The 21,735-nt window shown below is 44.3% G+C and overlaps 3 protein-coding genes across 3 annotated transcripts in view; 2 read left to right on the forward strand and 1 right to left on the reverse strand. All coding sequences in view use genetic code 11, as the record gives it.

Annotated features, from left to right (window-relative positions):
• Positions 1 to 1,288: 1,288 nt before the first annotated feature.
• Positions 1,289 to 4,000, forward strand: EGR_08499 (Lysosomal alpha-glucosidase; the record flags this gene model as incomplete). The annotated part of the gene is made up of 1 exon (XM_024497748.1): positions 1,289 to 4,000. One exon carries the CDS (start codon positions 1,289 to 1,291, stop codon positions 3,998 to 4,000), a length of 2,712 nt encoding a protein of 903 aa, XP_024347834.1.
• Positions 4,001 to 4,241: 241 nt separating this feature from the next.
• EGR_08500 (T-complex protein 1 subunit zeta) lies at positions 4,242 to 6,183 on the reverse strand (the record flags this gene model as incomplete). Its single annotated transcript, XM_024497749.1, has 7 exons — positions 4,242 to 4,314; positions 4,393 to 4,723; positions 4,797 to 4,944; positions 4,988 to 5,345; positions 5,380 to 5,912; positions 5,947 to 6,010; positions 6,047 to 6,183. 7 exons carry the CDS (start codon positions 6,181 to 6,183, stop codon positions 4,242 to 4,244), a joined length of 1,644 nt encoding a protein of 547 aa, XP_024347835.1.
• Positions 6,184 to 9,257: 3,074 nt separating this feature from the next.
• Positions 9,258 to 21,735, forward strand: part of EGR_08501 (Muscle calcium channel subunit alpha-1) — a gene marked incomplete at both ends in the record, with an annotated part of 30,841 nt that continues 18,363 nt past the window's right edge. Inside the window, 13 exons of the mRNA XM_024497750.1 lie at positions 9,258 to 9,487; positions 11,641 to 11,746; positions 11,859 to 11,998; positions 12,078 to 12,175; positions 12,560 to 12,721; positions 13,305 to 13,531; positions 14,652 to 14,755; positions 14,867 to 14,982; positions 15,154 to 15,207; positions 17,871 to 17,952; positions 19,856 to 20,013; positions 20,104 to 20,329; positions 21,038 to 21,245. Coding sequence (XP_024347836.1) covers positions 9,258 to 9,487; positions 11,641 to 11,746; positions 11,859 to 11,998; positions 12,078 to 12,175; positions 12,560 to 12,721; positions 13,305 to 13,531; positions 14,652 to 14,755; positions 14,867 to 14,982; positions 15,154 to 15,207; positions 17,871 to 17,952; positions 19,856 to 20,013; positions 20,104 to 20,329; positions 21,038 to 21,245 — 1,911 coding nt within the window. The remainder of the gene's footprint in view (positions 9,488 to 11,640; positions 11,747 to 11,858; positions 11,999 to 12,077; positions 12,176 to 12,559; positions 12,722 to 13,304; positions 13,532 to 14,651; positions 14,756 to 14,866; positions 14,983 to 15,153; positions 15,208 to 17,870; positions 17,953 to 19,855; positions 20,014 to 20,103; positions 20,330 to 21,037; positions 21,246 to 21,735) is intronic.

Consider the following 21,735-nt stretch of genomic DNA (forward strand, 5'->3'; position numbering starts at 1 on the left):
TCCAGGCATAGAACTTCCACCTGCGCAGTAGAAGTTGGCAGGTTAGCTACTGCCAATAATAGGGTTAAGTCTTTTCTCGTTTCTTTTTGAACGCTTCGAGGTTAACCCCTTTTCTTCAGCAGGATTGGACGCCAATTTTTACATTGATTTCATAGAATTTCTGCTAAAGGTGGCGTTGAATCACTCAAAAGAAGACTATGTTGACAATATCTCGCCATCAGTTACTCAACCTTCCCTGTTCCAGTTTAAAATGTCGTTAGTAGGTGTCAGAGGCTCAATTCAGGGGGTGAGAATTGAAAAACCTCGAAAAAACCTTTATTGCGAAACTAAAATTCATTTATATCACTTTCAAAAAATAAGTAGTTTTCCGCCTAAAACGCTACAAAATTTTAAAGTAATCTCAAACCACTTAAATGCTTTGTTGCTATTTCTCTGGCGACCCCTGTTACTGATAATCAAAATCTGCTAAAAAATCTAGTAGGGGTTTAGGATGTTTTCAAAGTTCCATTTTGCATATCGTCAGATCATGGGCCTTGAGGGACACCAGTTGTCAGCTCCTCAATCTGTTGACGACCTTTTTCCAGGTGAAACTATGACTATTGTATCATCAACTGAGTAGTCACAGGTCATAACGGTCAGAAGATTCGGCAAAACACGCGCTTCTTCCGAGAGACATCTCCAGAATTTATCAAAACCGCGAGACTTAATCCGATTCTTGGATTTGTTTGAAAAGTCTTCACGGGGGCTAATCACGTCTGCTAAAACACAACTTTAGTTTAAATACACCTTTAGGGTCATCTATGCTAAGCCGCCAATTTTTTCAAAAAAAAAATTTAAATTTGTCTTATATACGAAGTATGGTAGCTCAATTAGGCGTTCGGCTGGGCAAACTGTGGCGCGCCGAGTTGAGTCCGAAGTTGTAAACAGCGCCAACGACGGGCTTAGCCTGAACACTGCAACGCCAAGGGAGACCTCATAGCCCGCGTTGTTAGGTAAATAATTAAAACGAAATTGTAAGACTGTGTAGACTTATCATCCATAGATGCCTGATTAACAAAAATCCCTTCTTTTTCCTCTTGGCACACACATCGTTATCCCCAATGCTCCAAATAGGTGGACTCTCTCCTTCCAATCGCTTCAAAAGTGCGTATCGATTTCCAAGGTCATTCTGGCGGTCTGGATTCCACACCGGATGTTTACATCATTTAGCCAGAAAGGCTATGCAAACACACCAGCTTTGTTTATAAAGCCACCGGCAGGACCGCTAAACGCAGTCACGAATGCGGCAATGTCAGTGTTCAGGGTGCAGCCGACACCCTTAGGTAGCCTCCTTTTTGTCCTCTTCCTCCTCCACTCGCAGCTGTGCTTTGCAGCTGTTAATAACCCTGCCTGTGATGCCGTACCAAATCCCAGCCGTTTGGACTGTCATCCTGAGCCTATGGCGACGGAGGCAGAGTGCCTCCATCGTAACTGCTGCTGGAGTCTCGTTGATCACGACCGCACAATCGCCTGCTACTTCCCAGCCAACTATCCCACTTACAAACCAACTGGGAAAATCTTCAGATCTGGTTGCGGTTTTTTGTTATCTGCAAAAAGATTGCCCGGTGCTTACTCCGTGCCTCCGGAACCGATAGACGAAGTACAGATGAATGTTGCTTTTGAAACAGAAACGCGCGTTCGGGTGCGCATTACCGACCCCCATGCGGAGCGCTGGGAACCAGATTTGGAACTCGATCCACCAGATTCTCAGTGTCCGAGAAATATGAAGTACTCCGTGGCTGTGGATATTAGTAGATTGGGCTTCAGTATCTCACGTGTGGAAGACCAAGGTAAGGAGGTGGTTCTCATCGACTCCACTGGGCTTATGGCCAGCGCTTTCGTCTATGCGAATCAGTTCCTCCAAATGGCTTTTAAAGTACGCGCTATTCATGGTTATGGTCTGGGGGAGAGGGAGGACTCTTTCCCCATCGACATGCATGACTGGAAGAGGATGGTATTCTGGGCTAGAGACGATATACCCCGACCGAATGCCAACCTCTACGGCGTTCACAACTTCTTCCTTGGATTGTCTCCTGATGGCACGGCATTTGGAATGTTCTTCTTAAACAGCAACTCTATGGAGGTGACTAAACAGCCTCTTCCATCACTCACCTTCCGTACAACTGGGGGAATCCTCGACTTCTTCCTTTTTGTCGGTCCAACACCGAACGAGGTCGTCGCCCAATATTACCAACTAATTGGTCACCCGCCGGTGCCACCCTATTGGGCTCTTGGTTTTCAACTCTGTCGTTATGGCTACACAGGAGTGGAGGAGATCCGTGAGACCGTTGAAAGAAATCGCAAAGCAGGTATCCCGCAAGATGTACAGTGGTTGGATATCGACTATATGGACGTCTATCGAGATTGGACGCTGTCGAAGAAGGATGAATTCAAGGGCTTGGCACAGTTCTTCTACACTGAACTACGTGAAAAGTATGGTCTTCGGACAGTGATCATCGTCGACGCGGGTATTCCTTCTCAGGCCGGCGATGACTACGCACCGTACCAGAAGGGTCTAGTTGCTGGAGTCTTCGTGAATGACAGCCGGACAGGGAAGCCACTTAAAGGACTGGTATGGCCAGGTGAGACGGTGTATCCCGATTTTACAAAGAATGAAACCCTCCAGTGGTGGTATGAATGTGCAAGAGACTTTCAACAACAGCTCCCATACGATGGTCTCTGGATCGATATGAATGAACCATCCAATTTCATAGATGGCTCGAACCAGGGTTGCGACCACTCTAGTCGACTAGACTACCCTCCATACACTCCACAGGTATCCGGAGGTAGCCTCTCCTTCCGAACCATCTGTCCATCGGCTCTTCACGCCAACGGTGTTCCACACTACAACCTCCACAATTTGTACGCCCTCGATGAGGCTAAAGCCACCTACAGAGCACTACAACGCATCTTCCCGGGAAAAAGAACTTTCATCCTCACTAGGTCCTCGTTTGCAGGAGCGGGGAGGTACACAGCTCATTGGTCTGGTGACATCACTTCAACGTGGAGTGAGATGGCTGCCTCAATTCCTCAGATGATCAACTTCAACCTCTTTGGCATCCCATTCTTCGGGGCAGACATCTGTGGCTTCGTCGACAACACCACCGAGGAGCTCTGTATTCGCTGGAGCCAATTGGGTGCATTTTATCCCTTTTCACGGAACCACAACACCCTTGGAGCGCGACTTCAAGATCCCGCAGTTTGGTCCACTCAAGCTCAAAAAGCGATAGCGAAAGCACTCGATATGCGCTACCAACTGCTGCCTTATTTGTACACCCTCCTTCATGGAGCAAAGAATCATGGAAGAATGGTGGTTAAGGCTCTAGCTTTTGACTACCCCACTGATCTGGCAACTCATCACAACGCCAAACAGTTCCTCCTCGGTTCTTGTCTCAACGTGGCTCCGGTTCTGGGCGAAGGGATGGACTTTACACCGCTTTATTTACCACAGGGAGAATGGGTGGAGTTCTCAAGCCTAAAGCGTTATCAGTCCTTGGGGAAGTTCTACCCCGTTCCTGCACCACTGGACAAAATCCCAGTCTTCTACAAGGCTGGCTGCATTCTACCAATGCATCCGTCTGGGCCAATAAACACTCAGGAAGCTAGGAAGATGGGCATTGGTGTCACTGTAGTGCTACTAAATGGGACGGCGGGCGGAGAAATGGTGTGGGACGATGGGGAGACGGAGGATGGCGAAGTGTTGAATGTCACCTTCGGTGTCATACACCAGAAGCTAACGGCAAATGCGATTATCAACAAAGGAGGCAGAGTCGGTCCAGTAGGGCCAGTGCCACTGGCTTTCATTCGGATAATCGGTATCACACGAAAACCTTCAATTGTCAACCTCAATGGCACAAAGTGCGATTTCACCTTCAACTCCAAAACCGAACAGTTCACCGTGACCAAATTCACCCAGCCCATCGATTTAAAAGATTCATGGGACCTCACGTGGGACTGGTAATTCATTTCTGATGGAACAGACAACCTTCTCCTCATTTCTCTCAATGATCTGATTCAATGTTGCACATGACGCAGTTGAGAAATAAAAAAACTCCTTAAAACAGATTTTTCGGAGAACACCCGAAAGGTGGAGAAATGGCAGCAGAAACCACATCGATTAAACACACCGAGACCGAAAATGTGAAAGCCGTATTGTCAATGTGAAACAATTTATTGAAGTGCGATTTGCTAGGTTAAAAACATCAACCCTTGAGCGAGCTTAGACCGGCGCGCATAATTTCGTCGACGAGTAAGAGGTTGGTGGCGATAACAGCACTATAAATATAAACAATCAAAATAAGTACTAGCATCAAAAACATGGACCAAATTAAGTGACAAAGAGAATCAGCTTACGCGGATCCAACCATCTGCTTCTTGACGTTGTAATTATCTAAGATACCCGCCCCGGCGGGTTCCATAACCTCACCCGTGGCCAAATCCAGACCCACCAGTTGCCTTGAAGTACCTTTGCGTTTTTCTACTTGAGAAGCCTCTTCTAACAGCTTCACAATCGTCTCCTGGGGATCGTGACCCGAGTTTGTAGCCAAGACCTTGGGAATGATGAGTAGCGCATCGGCAAATGCCCTAACGCCCAGACGAGCACGTCCCTTAACGGTCTCCTCGAATTTCTTCAAGCCCCGGTGAGCCACAATCTCAAAAGCGCCGGCTCCAGGTACGACACAACCTGAGGTAATAACAAACCTATTTTACTTATCAACGAGCTTTGTAAATGTCATCCCCGCCAGCCTATTACATACCATCATCAAAAGTATTCTTTACAGAACGAAGGCCATCCTTGAGCGCGTCCTTGATCTGAGTTATGGTGTATTTGTTAGGACCCCTGATAAGAAGAGTAACAGACCGCGGATTCTTGCACTCCTCGACAAATGTATACTTTTCCTCACCCTTAAAAAGGGACGCATTATAAAATCACGAAGCTGGCGCTTACTAAAACATATTCATAGACTAGACCAGCGTAGCCCAAACAATCGGGAGTAAGATCGTTCAGAGAATTGACCGCATAGCCGCCGCAAGCTAGAGCTAAGCGTTCCATGTTGCGGCGTTTAGCACGACGAAGTGCCAAGATGCCCTCCCGAGCAAGAGCGTCGAGGGAGATAGGATCGATGCCCTTTTGGTTCATGACAACGAAACCTGGTTTTGAGTCACCCTTGCCAGCATCGATATCGCACATATTTCGCTTCAGCTCAATGATGGCTTGCACACGTTTATCGATGAACTCGCGCTCAGATTTGACCATCTTCTCACGCTCCTCAGCAGTCTTATAGAAGAAGCCAGAGTTGATTTCGCTAGAAAGGCAATAGGAAGTAAGAAGTAACCTACGTCTTCTCATACTCCAATGAAACATTGCAGGTAAGAATGTAGGCGTTTGTGACCCGTTTCGGCATATCAGGATGCCTACCACCATGGTCCATCACAAGACCTCTAATAAGAGTGGTGTCCATATCGGTTTTATGGCGCATTTCCATGATCTCTATCCGATGAAGATCAAGTTCTTCGTTGGGCTGCTTAATGGCAAGGACAGCATCAACGACCGGCTCTACAAGGTGATCCGCCAAATCCGGGTGCAGTTTCGTGCGCAAGGAAGTACCAGCGACTGCAAGGAGAATGGCCTTTTCGGGCATATCCGAAGCAACATCAATTTTGCATTCATCGAGAAATTCCATGCACTTTTCTCTGGCAAGATCAAAACCCTCTGTGACGAGTCGAGGATGCAGGCCCTCGCTAATAAGAAGTTCAGCCTGTTTTAAAAGTTCGGCAATAAGAATGACAACTGATGTAGTCCCGTCACCGGTAGAATCGTCTTGAGAGGTAGCAACCCGGGCTATCAAGCTTGCTGTCGGATGTTGAATTTGCTAAAGAACACCAATTATAAGACCGGGGTATTACCATTTCATGAAGAAGAACATTCCCATCCTTTGTAATCTTAATATCACCAGCACCTGACACCAGCCTATGATCGCATCAGAAGAAAAAATATTCGACGTACATCTTCATGGTACCCTTGGGTCCAAGATTTGTCCTCAGCACCTCATACAGCCCACGCGCGGCTGTAGTATTAATTCGGAAGGCATTTTGAGCCTTTGCGAACTCTGCTTTTGGGTTCAAAAGTGATATCGAGGCCATGTGGCGATTATGACAGCAGTAAGCAGCGCGTAGTTAGCAAGGCTACGGCAACACAGTACAGTCTAAATCGTGATTGGGTGACTAATTCAGCTTTTCGCGAATACGGGCAATTCATTGGCTAATTACCGCTGCAGTGCATTTTGACACACACATGCACTTACACTAGGGAACTGGGACCCTTGATACGGCTGTAAGCCTAGGTAATGGTGGTTTATAAAGGTCGAATGACTAAAAGATCCAGCAAAGGGCACTTTTTTCCCGAACGACCACAAATAAAATTATTGTTTACAACGAAACATTACTAAGTTTTATTAGTTGTGAGGGATAAATTGGTCACATCGACGATGTTTAGACTAATTATTAAAAATTATGAATTTCGTGCTACCGTATAAACCTGTTTAGTAAAATGAAACATCAATTAGTGGTTTTCGCTTGAATTTTTCGTTGTAGCTCTTTTAACCAATTTGCTCTAACTTACCGACATTTTAGCGAAGCATCTGGCCTCTTCCACAGCTCCCAGTGAATATATAACAGGGGACATATTGTGGAGCGAGACTCCTCGGTCTCCGCTTCCCAATTCCTAGCGTTCCTAGACAAGCCCGGTTGGTTTGTTTTGGACATCTTTATTAAAGACGACAAGATGTATAGGGAAAATACGATATTCAAGAAGGAGGGAAGCCGCAGTCACTAGGTAAGGTAGGGGGCGATCCAGTTACAAGGTTCGAATTTTCTGCTTGCCTCCTCCCTGAAAGGCACATTAAAACAACATAAGTATTACAATATTGTAATACTTATATTGTTTTAGTATTTCTTTGAGAGAGGAGATGGGCAGACAGGTCAAACCTCGTGACTGAGGCGTCAACGTCCTGCAACCCCGACAACGGTTTGTGTCCACACCTCTCCAAATGCTGTACTTGCTTCCTCCATTTACTTATCTTAATAAACATGTCGAGGCCAAATCATTCAGTGTTCCAAGAGTATAAGGATCTGAGAAAAGGAGATCTACGAGTCTCGTCCTACAATATTCCGGAGTTAATTTTTTGAATTTTCCGTATTCTGAGACAGATTCCAATAAGCATTTGGGGTTCCTTTGCATAATTGTAGTGATACGGTATTTCGCTTAAGCCCGTTTTTAAGTTTTCAGGCAATTCAGCCTCCGAGGGTGGTGCTTTCATTCTGATTCCAGGTCTATCTTCTATGCTAGTAGCCTTCCAAAGCCTAATTCACGCGCTGGTGAACAGTATATTTATTCTTTTTACCATAATTTATTACAACTTCAGCAAAGACTGAGGACGACATAAATTTGTTGCAATGAAGATCTTTGTTTTTTGCCTGATCCGTATCAAAAATGTTGGGCATCAAGTGGTAGATTTTAAAAGCCCCTACTACGCCATGATCTGCCCCTCATGTATAGAATGTACTTTGACCCATTGCACAAGAAAATTTTAAACAGGCGCCTTGAAAAAGAGTGAATTACTTATTATGTTGCGAGCATATAATTCGTCAGTCTTTTGTAGTTAAGGGATTTTAGCTAAAAATGCCCCATCATCATGAAATACTAATTGTTTGGTGAGATTCAACCCTGTCTATTTTCTGAACCGGGTTTAGACTGTTGGTATGATAAATAAGTCTGTAGGAGAATTACCTGCGTACTTTGAGCACAGCACTAAGATCTGAGGAAAAAAATTAGCACAGATTTCATTAGATACCTAGTCTTGCCGGGAAGCATTAGATCCTTTAGTGCAGAACTTGCTTGTTAGGATGCTGTGGGATACTGCTCCACCCCATTAAGCTTAAAAAGAGATTATAGCTTCTTCTTGACGTCAGTGTTGGATAATCGCATGCAATATTAAAAAGCCGACAATCAACTGGTAACTTTTTGAGGGGACGAAAAGACTGGCCAAAAGGAAACCCGCAGATCTTCGTCACCTCTCTCTTCCATTAGTAGACTTGTAAGAGTAATGTCCTAACATAGTTTTATTTATAGTATTAAAATTTGGAAAACTTATAAGCATCTCTTCAAATAGCAAAGTCTATGGTACAAAGTAAACAATTTGTTTCTGGAGGTATTCCTGCTGTGGAGTGTTATCTAAGAATCACTCCCCATCTCCCCATCTGGGTAGCCAATCGACCAAAGACCACACTAACGGGTGAAGATACGGCGATAAATCTGCAGATAAAACAATCGAACTCACCAACCTAGTGACTACGAAGAGAGAAAACAAATCAGCTTAGGTATGGTCTAAAATTCCAAATTACTAAGTGGAAAAGTTGCATGGCATCTTTGAATTTTTAATAAGCTACGTCAAATGGGCAATGAAATTGTTTCTCAATCTTCACGTATAGCATGTTTTATTGTAGTGTGCACCTCAAGCTTCAGGCAGCCCGCTTAACACCACCCTCATAAAAAAATGTAACATCCTCGACTTCAAATGATGAATTGAGGCCTGATCCTTTGTAAACTTTGATATTCTGCTCAAGTATAGGATTGCTTTATCGAGTCTATCAAACGGTCAGAAAAACTTGATGAAAGGGGAACATTCAGGAATGTCCAAAAAGTTAGAACCAAAGCAAAGATAAGGTTGAGACTCAAAATTTGCACAGAGCAAGCACTTTGTAAGAACCAGTGGGGTTTTGATTAATTATTGAACGGCTTGTAAACAATACGACATCCTGAATTTATTGAGCTAACTGCTTATTTCTGTGGCATTTAAGAGTCCGACTTCCTTCTTCTTGTTCTCTTGTTCTTAACAATTTTTTTTACAGCCAATTAAGTATTTCAACGGAATCATTAAAAATTATTTTAAAGAAACTCGTTCATTATTTGAAGTGACTGATTTTATCATTTAATATGTAAAAAATATCAATAATGCTTTATTTATAAACAACCGCTTTTTAAAATCAAATTATTAATAGCCTTTGTCTGTAAACTATATTTTGCATTCAAATTTTTTGGATGTTTGTTTGTTAAAACTGACCATTCAGTCTTACAGTGACCTTAACGCGCCACAGTCAGGTGGGGGTCTGCGTGTCGTATCTTGGATGTCTGCTATGGGTTTTGACCTGTAATCACTATGGCAATGAACATTCCTGGTGGAAATCCATGGGGTCCAAGGGCAGCTGGTAATCCGTTCCTCGCAGGCACCCGACCGGTGATTGCGGACTTAGCTATTGCGGCACTTAAGGATCGGGAATCAAAAAGACGTAGGAGGATTTGCCCTCAGTTTAACCCAAACCGGTCGCTTTTTCTTCTCTCGAAGAGAAATCCTATTCGGCGTTACTGCCTTATGATTGTTGATGCCAAGTATCCTTTAGTTTTCAGTATTTTGATACAAATTTGGGTTGTCAATGTAGTAATTGGAATCGCTAAGTTGTTGCTTAAAGTAACTTTGAGCTAATAAATTTAGCAGCTTTTTTAGTTCGCCATTGTCGTTTTCTGTACTGTGCTGGGATCTTTTTCGACGCACCGTTCTTCCTCTCTGTGTCTATTACTTGGGCAATTTCAACGTAGGGGTTTTTGTTTCTATTACAGCTTTGAAATGAAGGTTCTTCTTTGGATTCTTCTTCTTTGCCATTTTTTGACTTGTTTTCTTATCTGTAGCACAAATTCATTGAAATGAGCCCCCGTACTTTATGGATTTTATGGAACACCTTACAGTCCATTACCCATAGTAATTTAAGGAAAAAAAGAATTGTGCTTACTTATCAGTAATATGCCAGCGAAGATTCCGGTTCATTCTTCTTCCATGCTTGCTTTCACCAGATTTTGTTCCGCACTATGACTGGCACATTAGAATCGGACTCCTCTATTTACTTTACCAAATTTGTCTTAACGAGACAGCACTCCTGTTTAGTAAGGATTATTCCGAAATTTTATATTTCTTATTTGTCTGATTTTATTCACAGCCATTTTTTACATGGGTCATTCTGGATTATGATGATTTAAAGTGGCACATCGTGGTTATTTCAACACGTCTTCCAGCGTCATCTTGACATAACTTTTTTACTCTTATTTATTATTCCGCATGGAAATTTTGCTCCTAATTAAGTAGAAGCTGTCCTACTGGTGGGCCAACTTTCCTGTTCTAGTATTAATGCAGGCAGTAGTTTGATCGGGCTGACACTTGCCTTCGCAACAGATAATTTGATGTCAAATGGAGTCAGTAAAGCATAATTGACAACATATGCTTGATCAATAATTAAGTGAAATTCCTCGTGGCACCGTCAATGCCACGCTCGGTCCCTTTAGCCCGCACGCGCCCACCAGCCAATCGATAGTCGCACCTCGCACACACGCGCGCACCTACGTGTGCGATGGGCTTCCTGCGTGCGAATGCCCTCGCACGTTCGCACTTGCGTGCTTTGGGCCACGTTTTGTGCTCCCTGCGACACGTACACCCCATCTAGCAGGGCAATGTCGCTGTGACACCATTCTCTGTGACAATACCGCCCTCTTTAGCGCACCCAAATATGTAGCCGATGTCCACCTCCTTGCCGTCCTGTTGTACTTTCAAATCATGCATTTTCAACTAACCCAAGAAGGCGCCTTACCCCACCAAATGGACGGAAGGGGAAGACCAATTGATGCGAGGAGCCTGTCTAATTTTTGCTCTTTAAAGTGCACTTCTGAACCCTAGGTTTTGTTTGACCTTAGCCTTAATTCACCTCCCCTCGTAGGTCCACTGTGTACGCTCTGCCGGTCAGTTTGTGCCCCTAATTTGCTATAAAAACTTACCGCCTTGCCTTTCCCCCCCCCCCCCTCTCCGAAGTTGATATGCCTTACGCTTACTTTTTTCAGATTTCTTCAAAAGCCCATCCTCTACCACAAATTTAACCGCGTGTAGACTGTTCGTAAAAGGAAGCAGCAAATACCTCTAAGCGTACCTTCTTGGTGGGATTTTAAACTTTTTCTACTTTCCTTTGGGCTTAGAAAAAGGAGTTGATCTACTCTTGACTCCTTTTAGTAGACTAATTCTTTACCGAGTTATGAAGAAGTCGCGGCTTTCTTTCGTTTCCAACCTCACCCGGGAATGAATGACTCTTTGAGCGCATTCTCCGGACTTCACCATCTTTGAACATCCCTAATCCCCAGAGGTTTTGCTATAATTGGCCGCGTCGAAACTGATCGTGTATTTCCTGCAAAACTTGAGATTGGTATCGCCCCTTATCTTGGTGACAGCTGTCAACTGGGTGATGTGTAAGCTCTTGCGCAAAAAGCAGGGAAGATCGGTTTTTGTATCTTAAAAGACATTAGCCTACCGATCAATTAGATTGTCGAAGGAAATAAAGCTCTTTTAGGTACCGACTCATCAAATAAACCGGATTTAAATAAACTTCGGCCAGACCTCCTTTTTTATAAATTGTTGATTGGGGCAAACCTGATGATCTATGGCTGCTTCCTTTCTAGTCGTCGGTTGTTGCCTCCGTGTTGGCCTTAACTGCTTGCTTTTTGAAAAGACCTTTTGAATTCTTCATTCTCGCAACCATTCTTGCCAATTGCATTGCTCTGGCCATCAATCACCCCTACCCCATGGGGGATTACAACGCCACAAATGTTGCGCTGGTATGTTGGTCTGTTCCATTACTTCCACTAGCATTTACGGGTTGTATTTCGTATTCCCCTGTTCTCCCTTGTGTGTTCACGTGTATATGTGTACTTGTGTTTACGTTTCCAGGAGAAGACAGAACTGGTCTTTCTCATCATCTTCACGACTGAAGCCGTGTTAAAAATCATCGCCTACGGCTTTGTTCTACATCCAGACGCCTATTTACGAAATTTCTGGAATGTTCTCGACTTCTCTATTGTTGTGATTGGGTGAGTTTCTCCCGTCTTTATTACAGCTTCTTAGTTTACTTGCCGTCTTTATAACTTTCTCCTGATGTTGCACTCCTAGACTGGGCTCCAAATGTCTCGAAAATACCAAGTTGGATGTGAAATCGTTGAGGGCTTTCCGTGTTCTACGACCACTTCGACTGGTGTCGGGTCTTCCAAGTACGTTTTGTAGCGCGTATAATGATGAGGCAGCTTAATCTGCGCCCTGTTTACGGGTGGTAATGGGATGCCGAACTCTCTGCAGGACGTGACAAAGTGCTTCCAAAAACAATCGTAGTCGAGTCTTCACCCACTTCCATTAAGAAGTGGTTTACCTGATGACTCACAGGTTGTTCATCTGATTGGTTATAGCAGACACCCTCAGTGCGACCAACTGACCAGGTCAGTTGATGTTACTGTCATGCCTCCAAGTTTCGATCCAGGCTCAGTCAAACTGTCATAGAACCACTCTCGTCACGCATATGTGACGCTGGTAGCAAACGGCCTTGACGGGCAATATGCGATTGAAATCGATTGGCCGTGGCTTCTTTCTTCTTCTCACAGGTCTGCAGGTTGTGCTCAATTCGATTGTCACTGCCATGGTGCCATTGTTTCACATCTTCCTCTTGGTGATTTTCCTCATCATCATTTACGCCATCATTGGACTGGAGTTGTTCCAGAGCAAGCTGCATGCCACTTGCTACCTTGTTCAGGAAAATACCACCTGTAAGCTTGCTCGTTTTTCACTTCGTTGAGCTTCTTGTGTTGCCTCACCCCCTTCCAATGTTATTCCATTTTATTTTTAATTAAATCCTGAGCTTCACCGCGCTTTCTGATTGGCTTTTGGTGTAACAATCAACTAGGTCTCTTTTTGCGAGTATGCGCATGTGAGGTTTCAGGAACTCTAATCCTATCTTCTTATAAGGAACAAGGTAGGAGGTCTTTTAACCCTGAACTCAGCTTTTCTACTTCTAGATGGACTGAGGAGCATTACTGAACCCTGCAGCAATTGCTCGCTCACCCCTCCGAAATATGTTTGTGCGTTGGACGGTCGGCTCGCAATTCTGCATGACTTGTTCAGCTTCGGGGTGCCTACTTATCCGCCCACTTACTTACTAGTTTATCCCCTGTTCACCACCGTCACCTGCATCAGCATCTCTGGCACCTGCATGTCGATTATGTAGACGGTCGGCGAAAAGAAAATTCCTGTTACTAATTATTAGCAGCACTGGACCCACGAGTAGCATATCCATGAAATGCAGAGATTACTTTTTCCCTCGCAAACCTCTGTTTTTTTCTCCCCCATCAGACACCATGATGGACAATCCACGGCCCTGTTCAAACAGCTCCTACTCTATGGCTTTCAATTGCTCTGAGATTGGACCGAACTACGTGTGTCGAGATTTGCCACCCGAGTTAGGTGAACGCTATGTGGGGCCTGAGGATGGCTTGGTGAATTTTGACAACTTTCTCTACGCCATGCTCACTGTTTTCACCTGTGTCACCATGGAGGGTTGGACCACTTTTGGCGCCTATGTGAGTTTTGAGGGACACTGAAGTTCATCTACTCGATACATTAACCCAAGAGGGTGTAGGAAGAATCCCTTCTCGGGAAATAGCCAAGATATGCGAATTGATGCAAGGAAAGTCCTCATTTTGATGCAAGATCTTATTACCTTACCTCCACCACGAGATTTGCGCCTGAGTTAGATTGAGGTGGGAGATACCGTCTTACCCCACCCTCCGTATGGCATTTTCCAACCTCCAAGTAGTTATCGCCCTTTCTTGGCATGAGTATTTGATAACCGAATGTTAAGCAGACTAAACAGTTCGTTTGACAATATAATTGAGGTATTTCTGAGTTCAAAGGAAATAACATTTGGAAAGGGAGAGTTCCCAGACCTGCTGAGAAGGGAATGTTTGCTGCCAAACAAGTTGTCTACCACAATAAGCGTTCTTTCCTATTTCCCTTTTTATAAAAGGTGTCACGTATGTTTGACCCTGAAGGCAAGTGTTGAGAATCATACGTCAGGGGCGTAAGCAGATTAGTCCACTCTTCCGCAATCGGTTTTACAGGCCCGTCCTCATCCAGCCATCCACAAAGTCAAAATTTCCTTTCAAATTAAAGGCAGATTTTGGCTTCCTGCACGCCTTATTTCTGCACTGTCGCTTCAGTCTACACAGAAGTTGTTTAATTCTTGTGCACGCTTTGCAACTGCATATACAGTTAGCTTTCTAGATAAAAATGGCGTGATGCCAGGCTAGTTTTTGTCTTTCCGGACCTAATCAAAAATAATGCGGGGAAACCTGCCTCTTCGTTTCCTGATTGTTCCAGTCCCTTCAAATTGTGAACCTACTACAAGCAAACGATTGGAATTCATCATAGAGGTTGTTCCTCTATTTTGGCCTACCTATAAAAACACTTTTTTGTTTTCCCTCCTCTGGCCGAGCACAACCCGCACTTTTTGTACCGATGCAGTGCTTGTTCCTGTAAATCCAAATTTCCCGGACGAAGGTACCAGAAATGCCCCATACTACTTTGCCACTTACCCCCTTTCAGTTTGTGCATATTTTGACTCTTCTTGCGAATTAAACCAGCACATAGGCCCACACAACTGAAACAGTTAATCAAGTCGCTTGTTTTACATGTTTTCAGATAGCTGCCGCAGTCGGTCATTGGTGGCCATGGATATACTTTGTCAGTCTCATTCTTCTGGGCTCCTTTTTTGTCATGAATCTCGTTCTTGGTGTCTTGAGTGGGTGAGTCATCGGGGAATTTCGTCTGCCCTCTGGTGGTCAGCTCTCGGTTGGCCCATAGTAGTTCAATGCGGTTCTTTTAATGTTAAGCATAGGAATTTTTTAATATTTTAGAGAATTCACTAAAGAGAAGGATAAGACAGATCGGAAGGAATTATTCCGAAAGGAGCGCCAGCAAAAGAGGGAACAACAGGACTATGAAAATTATAAGGAGTGGATTGAAATTGCAGGTGCGATTACTGTTTTTGCTGAACTTAGCGCAAGACACCTGACTTGGCTCAGCTCATTACGTACTATCTCGGATATTTTGGATAGCGGTTGTGTATTTAAATGTCCAAATATTATTCACAGATGTAAGAAGACGAAATGCTTGTTTTTTTTCCCCCATTTTAATCTACCAGAGGACCTTTCGGAATCAGAGGCCGAGGCGAAAAGCAACAAAGAATTGGAATCTGGTACGTGAAGTCTTGTTAATTACTTTCAACCAATCACATTCCCTCTCCCTCCACTATGACCTTGGCTGCCGCCTATGAGTCATTCCCGTAATTAATTAAGTTGGAGAACAGGGATGTTTAATTTTACCAAAATGAGTAAATCCTGTTATTTGGAAAATTTCCATCTGTCATTTTTGTTATTAAAAGCTGTTGAAAAATTTTTGTCATTCAGATGAAGTCGCAAGTACTACTCGTAAGTCTGCTTCTTTTCCGAATTGGGTCATTGCAAGTGGCAATTAATTTACACATTTCTGTCTAGAACACAAAACTCGGAATGTTTCCTAATACTTGTCTTTTCACCTCTTACTTTACGAAGAAAATAAAAACTTATCTAGTAAACGTGGAGGAGGAGCAGAACATTTGTGATGGTCTTCTCATCTCGAAAGTTTTTCTAAGAATGATTCCAAGATTATTAAATCAAATCCTGCTGAGAATGATGAGGCCATTAGTGGGCAGTATTTAACCAGTTATTTTACCAAATAAGATGCAACGATGTCTCTTTGAGTTCTTGAATATTCGGTCCACCTGCTTGTTTGTTTGTTTGAATCTCTTTGATTAAAGAAGATATTGGACGGATGCATGCGAAAATTGAATGTTTCTTGCCGTTAATTTTTAAAGCACAGTAAATTGTCTCCCATTTACACAATGCCCCCTTCTTCGTCAAATTATTGGCATCCAGTAAAGGGAGAAAAATTCGGAATTCTATCCATTATTATTGGTCGGTTCTCCCCAGAGCTTACCGCAAATTCTAGGCACTTGTAAATTGCATGCAGTGATTTGTTTGCATTTATCGCGAACTGATGTGTCGGTCCTGCCGTACTGTTGGTTGTGCTCTTCCCTGTTCCCCCTCCTTTCTTCCAAGATTTTGATTGAGCCTCTCCGCTTGACGAATTTTATCTCAGTTTCAAAGCTACAGAGGCCTTCTGCGATACTTAGGGCGTGACATTTGGTAAAGATACAGGACGCGGTAGATGAAAAAAGCACAAGGAGAGAGCAGATTTGGGTGATTACTCATCCAAAGTTCGGTGTCTCAGACCGGACAAAGTCATCTGGTCTTGTCTTGTGCATTAATGACTCTCATGTCACTGCTGACACGTTTGAACAATTTGTGGTTAGCACGGCAAGAACAGCTTTCGTCAATGTTGAAAATAACGTAGGTGATGAAACAATTGGTTTGTGCCTGGACCAACTGGGAATAAGAGGGAGTTCCAAGTCCGTCAACAGATGGCAACAAACTTCGGAGGCTAACAGCTTATCTGTTGTCACCTCTTTTAAACACACTAAAAAAGTCGCCTTTATTTTACATTGTTCGCTAATTACTTGAACGACTGGTGATGAAAAATGACTTCCGTGACTTTTTATTCCAATGTTCATTAGATGGATGAGCATATCATTGGTTGGTTAGCCTCAAACAATTTACTCACTTCACCATCTGCTACCCGCCATCCAACTCACGTTAAATTTCCAAGATACGCACCACTCGCACGCAGGTCCCGTGCCCCCTCCCAATTGACCATGCCTCCTCTGTCTGTCTGTGCGTGTGTGGGTATGTGTAATGAACTGCGGATAGGATTATTCGCTTTCCGAAGGGCAAACGCCAATCGCACCACACACAGGCAGTGTGGCAGTACAACTCGAAGTTCTGCAAGAAGGACTACTGAAGCAACTGACCCTTGCTAGTCCAGTAAGGAAAGCCCTATTCTCAGTGATGTGAGACAACCCAGGTTTTCACATCGCCTCGCCCACCACAAAACTGTGCCGAAAGAGGTACTGCACCTCTCTAGGTAAATGTAGGGAGGGAGCTAGTACTTCATCTCATCCCCATCCCCCCTATTCTCCTGATGATCTTCCCCAAGCTCCAAGTGGCGGTTGTCACCTTTCTTTGCCGCTGTCATTGACCATTCTATGGTCACATCTGCACTGGACCTTCATTCAGCAGAGGAAGTGAACTGACCTTGCATTGTTTACTTCTGGAGTCAAATTTTCGTCTCCTAAATGTGGCTCTCGCGGATCGTTTGTGTCCCGCTTTGAGTTGATTGTACTGGTGCCTCACAACTTTATTGCGCTGGCGTGATTTACCATGTCCTTCTTCCATCTCTGGTGTCATTTCTAAAGAACCCACGACTTTGTCCAGATCTGCTGCATCTTCCCGGAAACTGTCGAAATTGCTTTTTAAACGTTATTGGTTGGTTGGCTGGTTGAATCCCCTACATATCTCTTCGTCTTATCTTTGGTTTTTCGTTATGCATCCTATGCGGGAGGCCCACTTTTTTGTGTGTTACTGCTCCTATCAATCATCTGCTGCACATCTGAACATTTGTGAAGACCGAAAGACCACTTAAGTTTGATTGATTGCTATCGGGAGATGTTGTGTCCTTGATCTCCTCCATGGACAGAATGTCAAAATTGCATCCTTGATGGTCTGTGTGTTAAGTGAACTCACACATTTGACCTTTGTAAATAAACCCAAAATAATTGTAAACTGTTTTGCCGGGGTTTTGCCATTAAATTAAGCCTATCCCCCAGTTCACCTAAGCAGATTTGTAACACGTTTCCACGATCCGGGAATGACTGGGTAAGAAGTAGTAAATGGGAATACTTCTTGTTTGGACTTTCTCATTAAGGTCTTATGGACGGGAAAATTGTGGAGGATCAGGAGGCCACAAACGAGCCAACCGCCAGGTCCCAGTGCTGTGAAGGAATGCGGTAAGAAAGCCAAGGTCATGCACTTTCCTCTCCAATCTAAACATCTCTTCTAGCTTCCTCCTTGCTCCACGATAGCGTCGGTGTTATTCATCATTTTGTCCATGTGGAGACAAAGGACTACTTGCTATCTTTGACACGAGAAAAGGACATGTTTTTAAGTAGATGTGATTATTTTGTAGGAGTGGTGCAGCATTGCCATCGAAAGCCTCAAAAAATAGCGTTAATCGGTATTTACGTTACTTTCTATGTGCCCAAAATGACAGTGAGTTGACAAGGTAGTCACCAATAAGTGAGGACGAAAGGGGGTCATGTCTCTGGAGGCCTCGATTTCCGTCACGATTACACAAATCCTACGAAGGACTACTCGAGTAAAAATGCTATCCTCCTTCATGTCTGTCTCCTCGTTCACGTACACCACGCCGAGCTTGAGACGTTTAGTGCCAGGGTCTTTGAAAGAAGGATCGGCCACCACCTCTCAGTTGTCTTGTCGGACTGATTTGACTCCAACACTCCAACCTGTTTGCGACAATTTGGTGGCGCTACTCTTCATAACGCGGTAACGACCAAATGTCACGTGTTTGTGACATGCGGGCACAAATGAGAAAATTAAGGGAGGGGACTCATGGCGCATCGCCAGGGACATCATTGCAGCACCAATATTGTTGACTTGCTTACTTAGAAGGTGTAGGCTACCTTCACAACCAACTCGCTGCGTTTATCCTCCGAGCAACGTTTTTTTCCTTTTGTATCCTCTTACATCTCGTGGTGAATACATTTGGAGAAGGCAATATCACCGCAAAAAGTGCCCTGCTGAGATTCATTTGTGAATTCAGCGCTTTCCCATATTCTCAAATGATGTACGAATTCCTTCTTCAGTGAAGAGTCGTTAATTTGATACTCGTAGTTACACCGAGGGATCGTACCATCTACCAGTCTGGTTGTTTGACCTCAGTTCCGCATGACCGCAGAGTTAAGGTCGCGTAATCAAACCCATCAGTCTATTACATTTGCACTTCTAGGCTTAGGTTGGAAGTCTGTTGGCACGGCCAGATGTCCGTGGCACCAAGGTGGTGGTAGAACTCGTGGAGACTGAAAAGCCCATGAACAAGTTTCGTTCTTCTGCTCTTTGGGGTTTTCCTTAGCACTCCTCGTAGGTGCTTGTCTCGTCTAGTTCACTCGCAACGAGCCCTCCCCGTTGGAATCAACCGTGATACGGTGTTGAAGGTGATATGATAAGCTGAGATCATAGGGAGAGAACTGCCAATTTGGCTAGGGTACCAGGGCATTATGCCCCCTGTTCTCTGCATGGTGAACTACATCGGGAGGGGTTGGTTTGGTGGCACCATGAAATGCTTAAGGATGTTCTATAGTGTGGTAGCACCTTTCCGAGTGGATCACAAGGAGGAGGATTGTAATACAGTCAGGCCATGACCTAAGTGGCTCTCTACACGAGTATAACGTAGAAAATAGATGCATATTTAAGACTGTGAGTGATCCATTGGGACCTGATTGCGCCCTATTAATGGCGTGTGCAGGAGGGGAAATTGAGGGCTTCTCAACGTTGTCGACCTCGGCTCATGCCTTTAGCAGTGAGTCTTTGCGTGTTCTGAGATCAGGATTGTAGAAGGTTATTTGAACGAGGATTCGCTCACCACTCTCACCTATTTAGTACTCCTAAAAACGGCTGGAAGACCACAATCGTGGAGAGGAAATTGCGAGACCCGCGTGGTGAAATATCCCACATGACTTTCCCTAACTTTTCACAGCAGAAAACCGCTTAATAACTCTACCTTTTTTCTCAGTATGCACGATGGGGAAGGTCAGGTGAGATTTGGCCATTGTCTAAGTCTATCAAATTTCCACTTGAGTAGTAAGGCGATTTTTGTTCATTATTCTGTCACAGTCGATTGAAGAAGTTCCGAAAACGCCTTCGACGGGTGATAACGGCGTTTGTAAAGAGTCGCCAATTCTTTGCTCTAATCCTCACCTTTGTGTTTCTCAATACCATTGTTCTGGTCACTGAGCATCACAACCAACCACTCTGGCTCAATCAATTTCAAAGTAAGTCTATTTGTACCTGTCGACTCATCCGAACCTCATTTCCACAAAATAGAGGCTTTCAGTCCTACATCTGCATTCTTTCCCACGTAGATTTTGCCAATGTGCTGTTTGTGAGCCTCTTCACTCTGGAGATGATCATCAAGATGTGCGCCTATGGCATTCAGGACTACTTTGCAACTCTCTTCAACCGCTACGATTTTTTCGTCGTTGTCGTCTCCATTCTGGAGATTATCCTCACCTATATAGGTGTTATCGACCCAATGGGACTCTCGGTGTTGCGTTGTGCTCGCCTCCTACGCATCTTCAAAATCACCCAGTAAGCATGCCAATTCGCCCTCTACTTGTCTTTGCATTGGCCAACGAGGTTAGACCCATTAACGCGGCTGCAATGCTCTCCTTTTTATTGAAAGACTGCATCCGAATGGAGGGATGATCGTCAATGTGCCGAAGGGTTGTTAGGCTACAAGCACGATTGGAGTCCCATGTCGTCCGGTTACAGTACAATCTAAGGAGACTAAGGAATCCATTTATTTAGAAGTACACTTAAACTAATGTTAAGTGATTGAGACGCATTGGGAGAGAAATGATGGTAACATGTTTGGAGCTTCGTAATCATCTCCCAAGTCTGTGTTACCAATAGTAGCATGAGCTGAATGGGTAGAGTGCCATGAGTTTGGTGTGGGGACAAATTTCTGGTGAATGCACTCCCTTTTGTGATCGCTCATCTTTGCCACCTAAATTACATCCTGCATTGAGAGCGGTCCGTGACTGTCGCCGTGGCTACTCCGCTGTATCAGCAACTACCATCGTGACGTATACCGTGGCTTCCTGTAGGGCAAGTCTTTTACCACTCCTATTGACAAGGTACAACCCTTATGGTTAATTGGACGCTATTCAACAGAGACTGCTTTTCATTTGACACTCGCTTCTCGATCAGGTCTTCTATGGGTGGCTTCAGGTTATTTAGTTCTGGTTCCACCTCATTACCAGTAACGTCACTTACTTTTTTGTCTTCTTTCTTCAGTTACTGGGCTGGTCTACGGGGTCTTGTCAACCGTCTGCTGAAATCGATAAAGTCGGTTGCCGGTCTGCTGCTTCTCCTCTTCCTCTTCATTCTCATCTGCTCCCTTTTGGGTATGCAGTGGTTCGGTGGTACCTTCAATTTTCCTAACACCGACAAACCCAGAAGCCACTTTGATGGCATCGCCCAGTCCATGATCACTGTGTTTCAGGTTAGCACCAAGTAACCGCATGACTGATCCCCTTTTTGAATGATTATGTTCACTGTGTAACACGATGTGCGTTACGTATTTGAGGTAAAAGGTTCCACTAATTTAAAAATCCAAAGTAGCCTTTGTTCTCTAATTGATGCCACCTCATGTTTGGAACTGGCGTTTTGGGACGTGAGCTTGGATCCTGTCGAACTTCCAACCAGAGGAGTCAATAGGACAGGTCTCCATTGCAGATACCTTTATCCACCTCCCACGCGTAGGGGAAAGAAAAAAGGCTGCGGCATGCGTGTACACGGCAATCGACTCGCTAGGAGACAATGCCGCTGACGCCTAACGAACACTGCGTAAAACACAAGAGCCTATTTTTCTTTCCAAGTCCTGTGGGACATATTTCCCAACTTGCTCTTCGTAGTGGATGTAGGGTTAAACGAATTGCCTCCCCTCTCGGTAATGTTAGTCTCGACAGCACAACTGATGAGTTTGGATGAAC

The sequence above is a fragment of the Echinococcus granulosus genome (genome assembly GCF_000524195.1).
Source record: "Echinococcus granulosus chromosome Unknown EG_S00108, whole genome shotgun sequence".
Lineage (NCBI taxonomy): Eukaryota > Metazoa > Platyhelminthes > Cestoda > Cyclophyllidea > Taeniidae > Echinococcus > Echinococcus granulosus.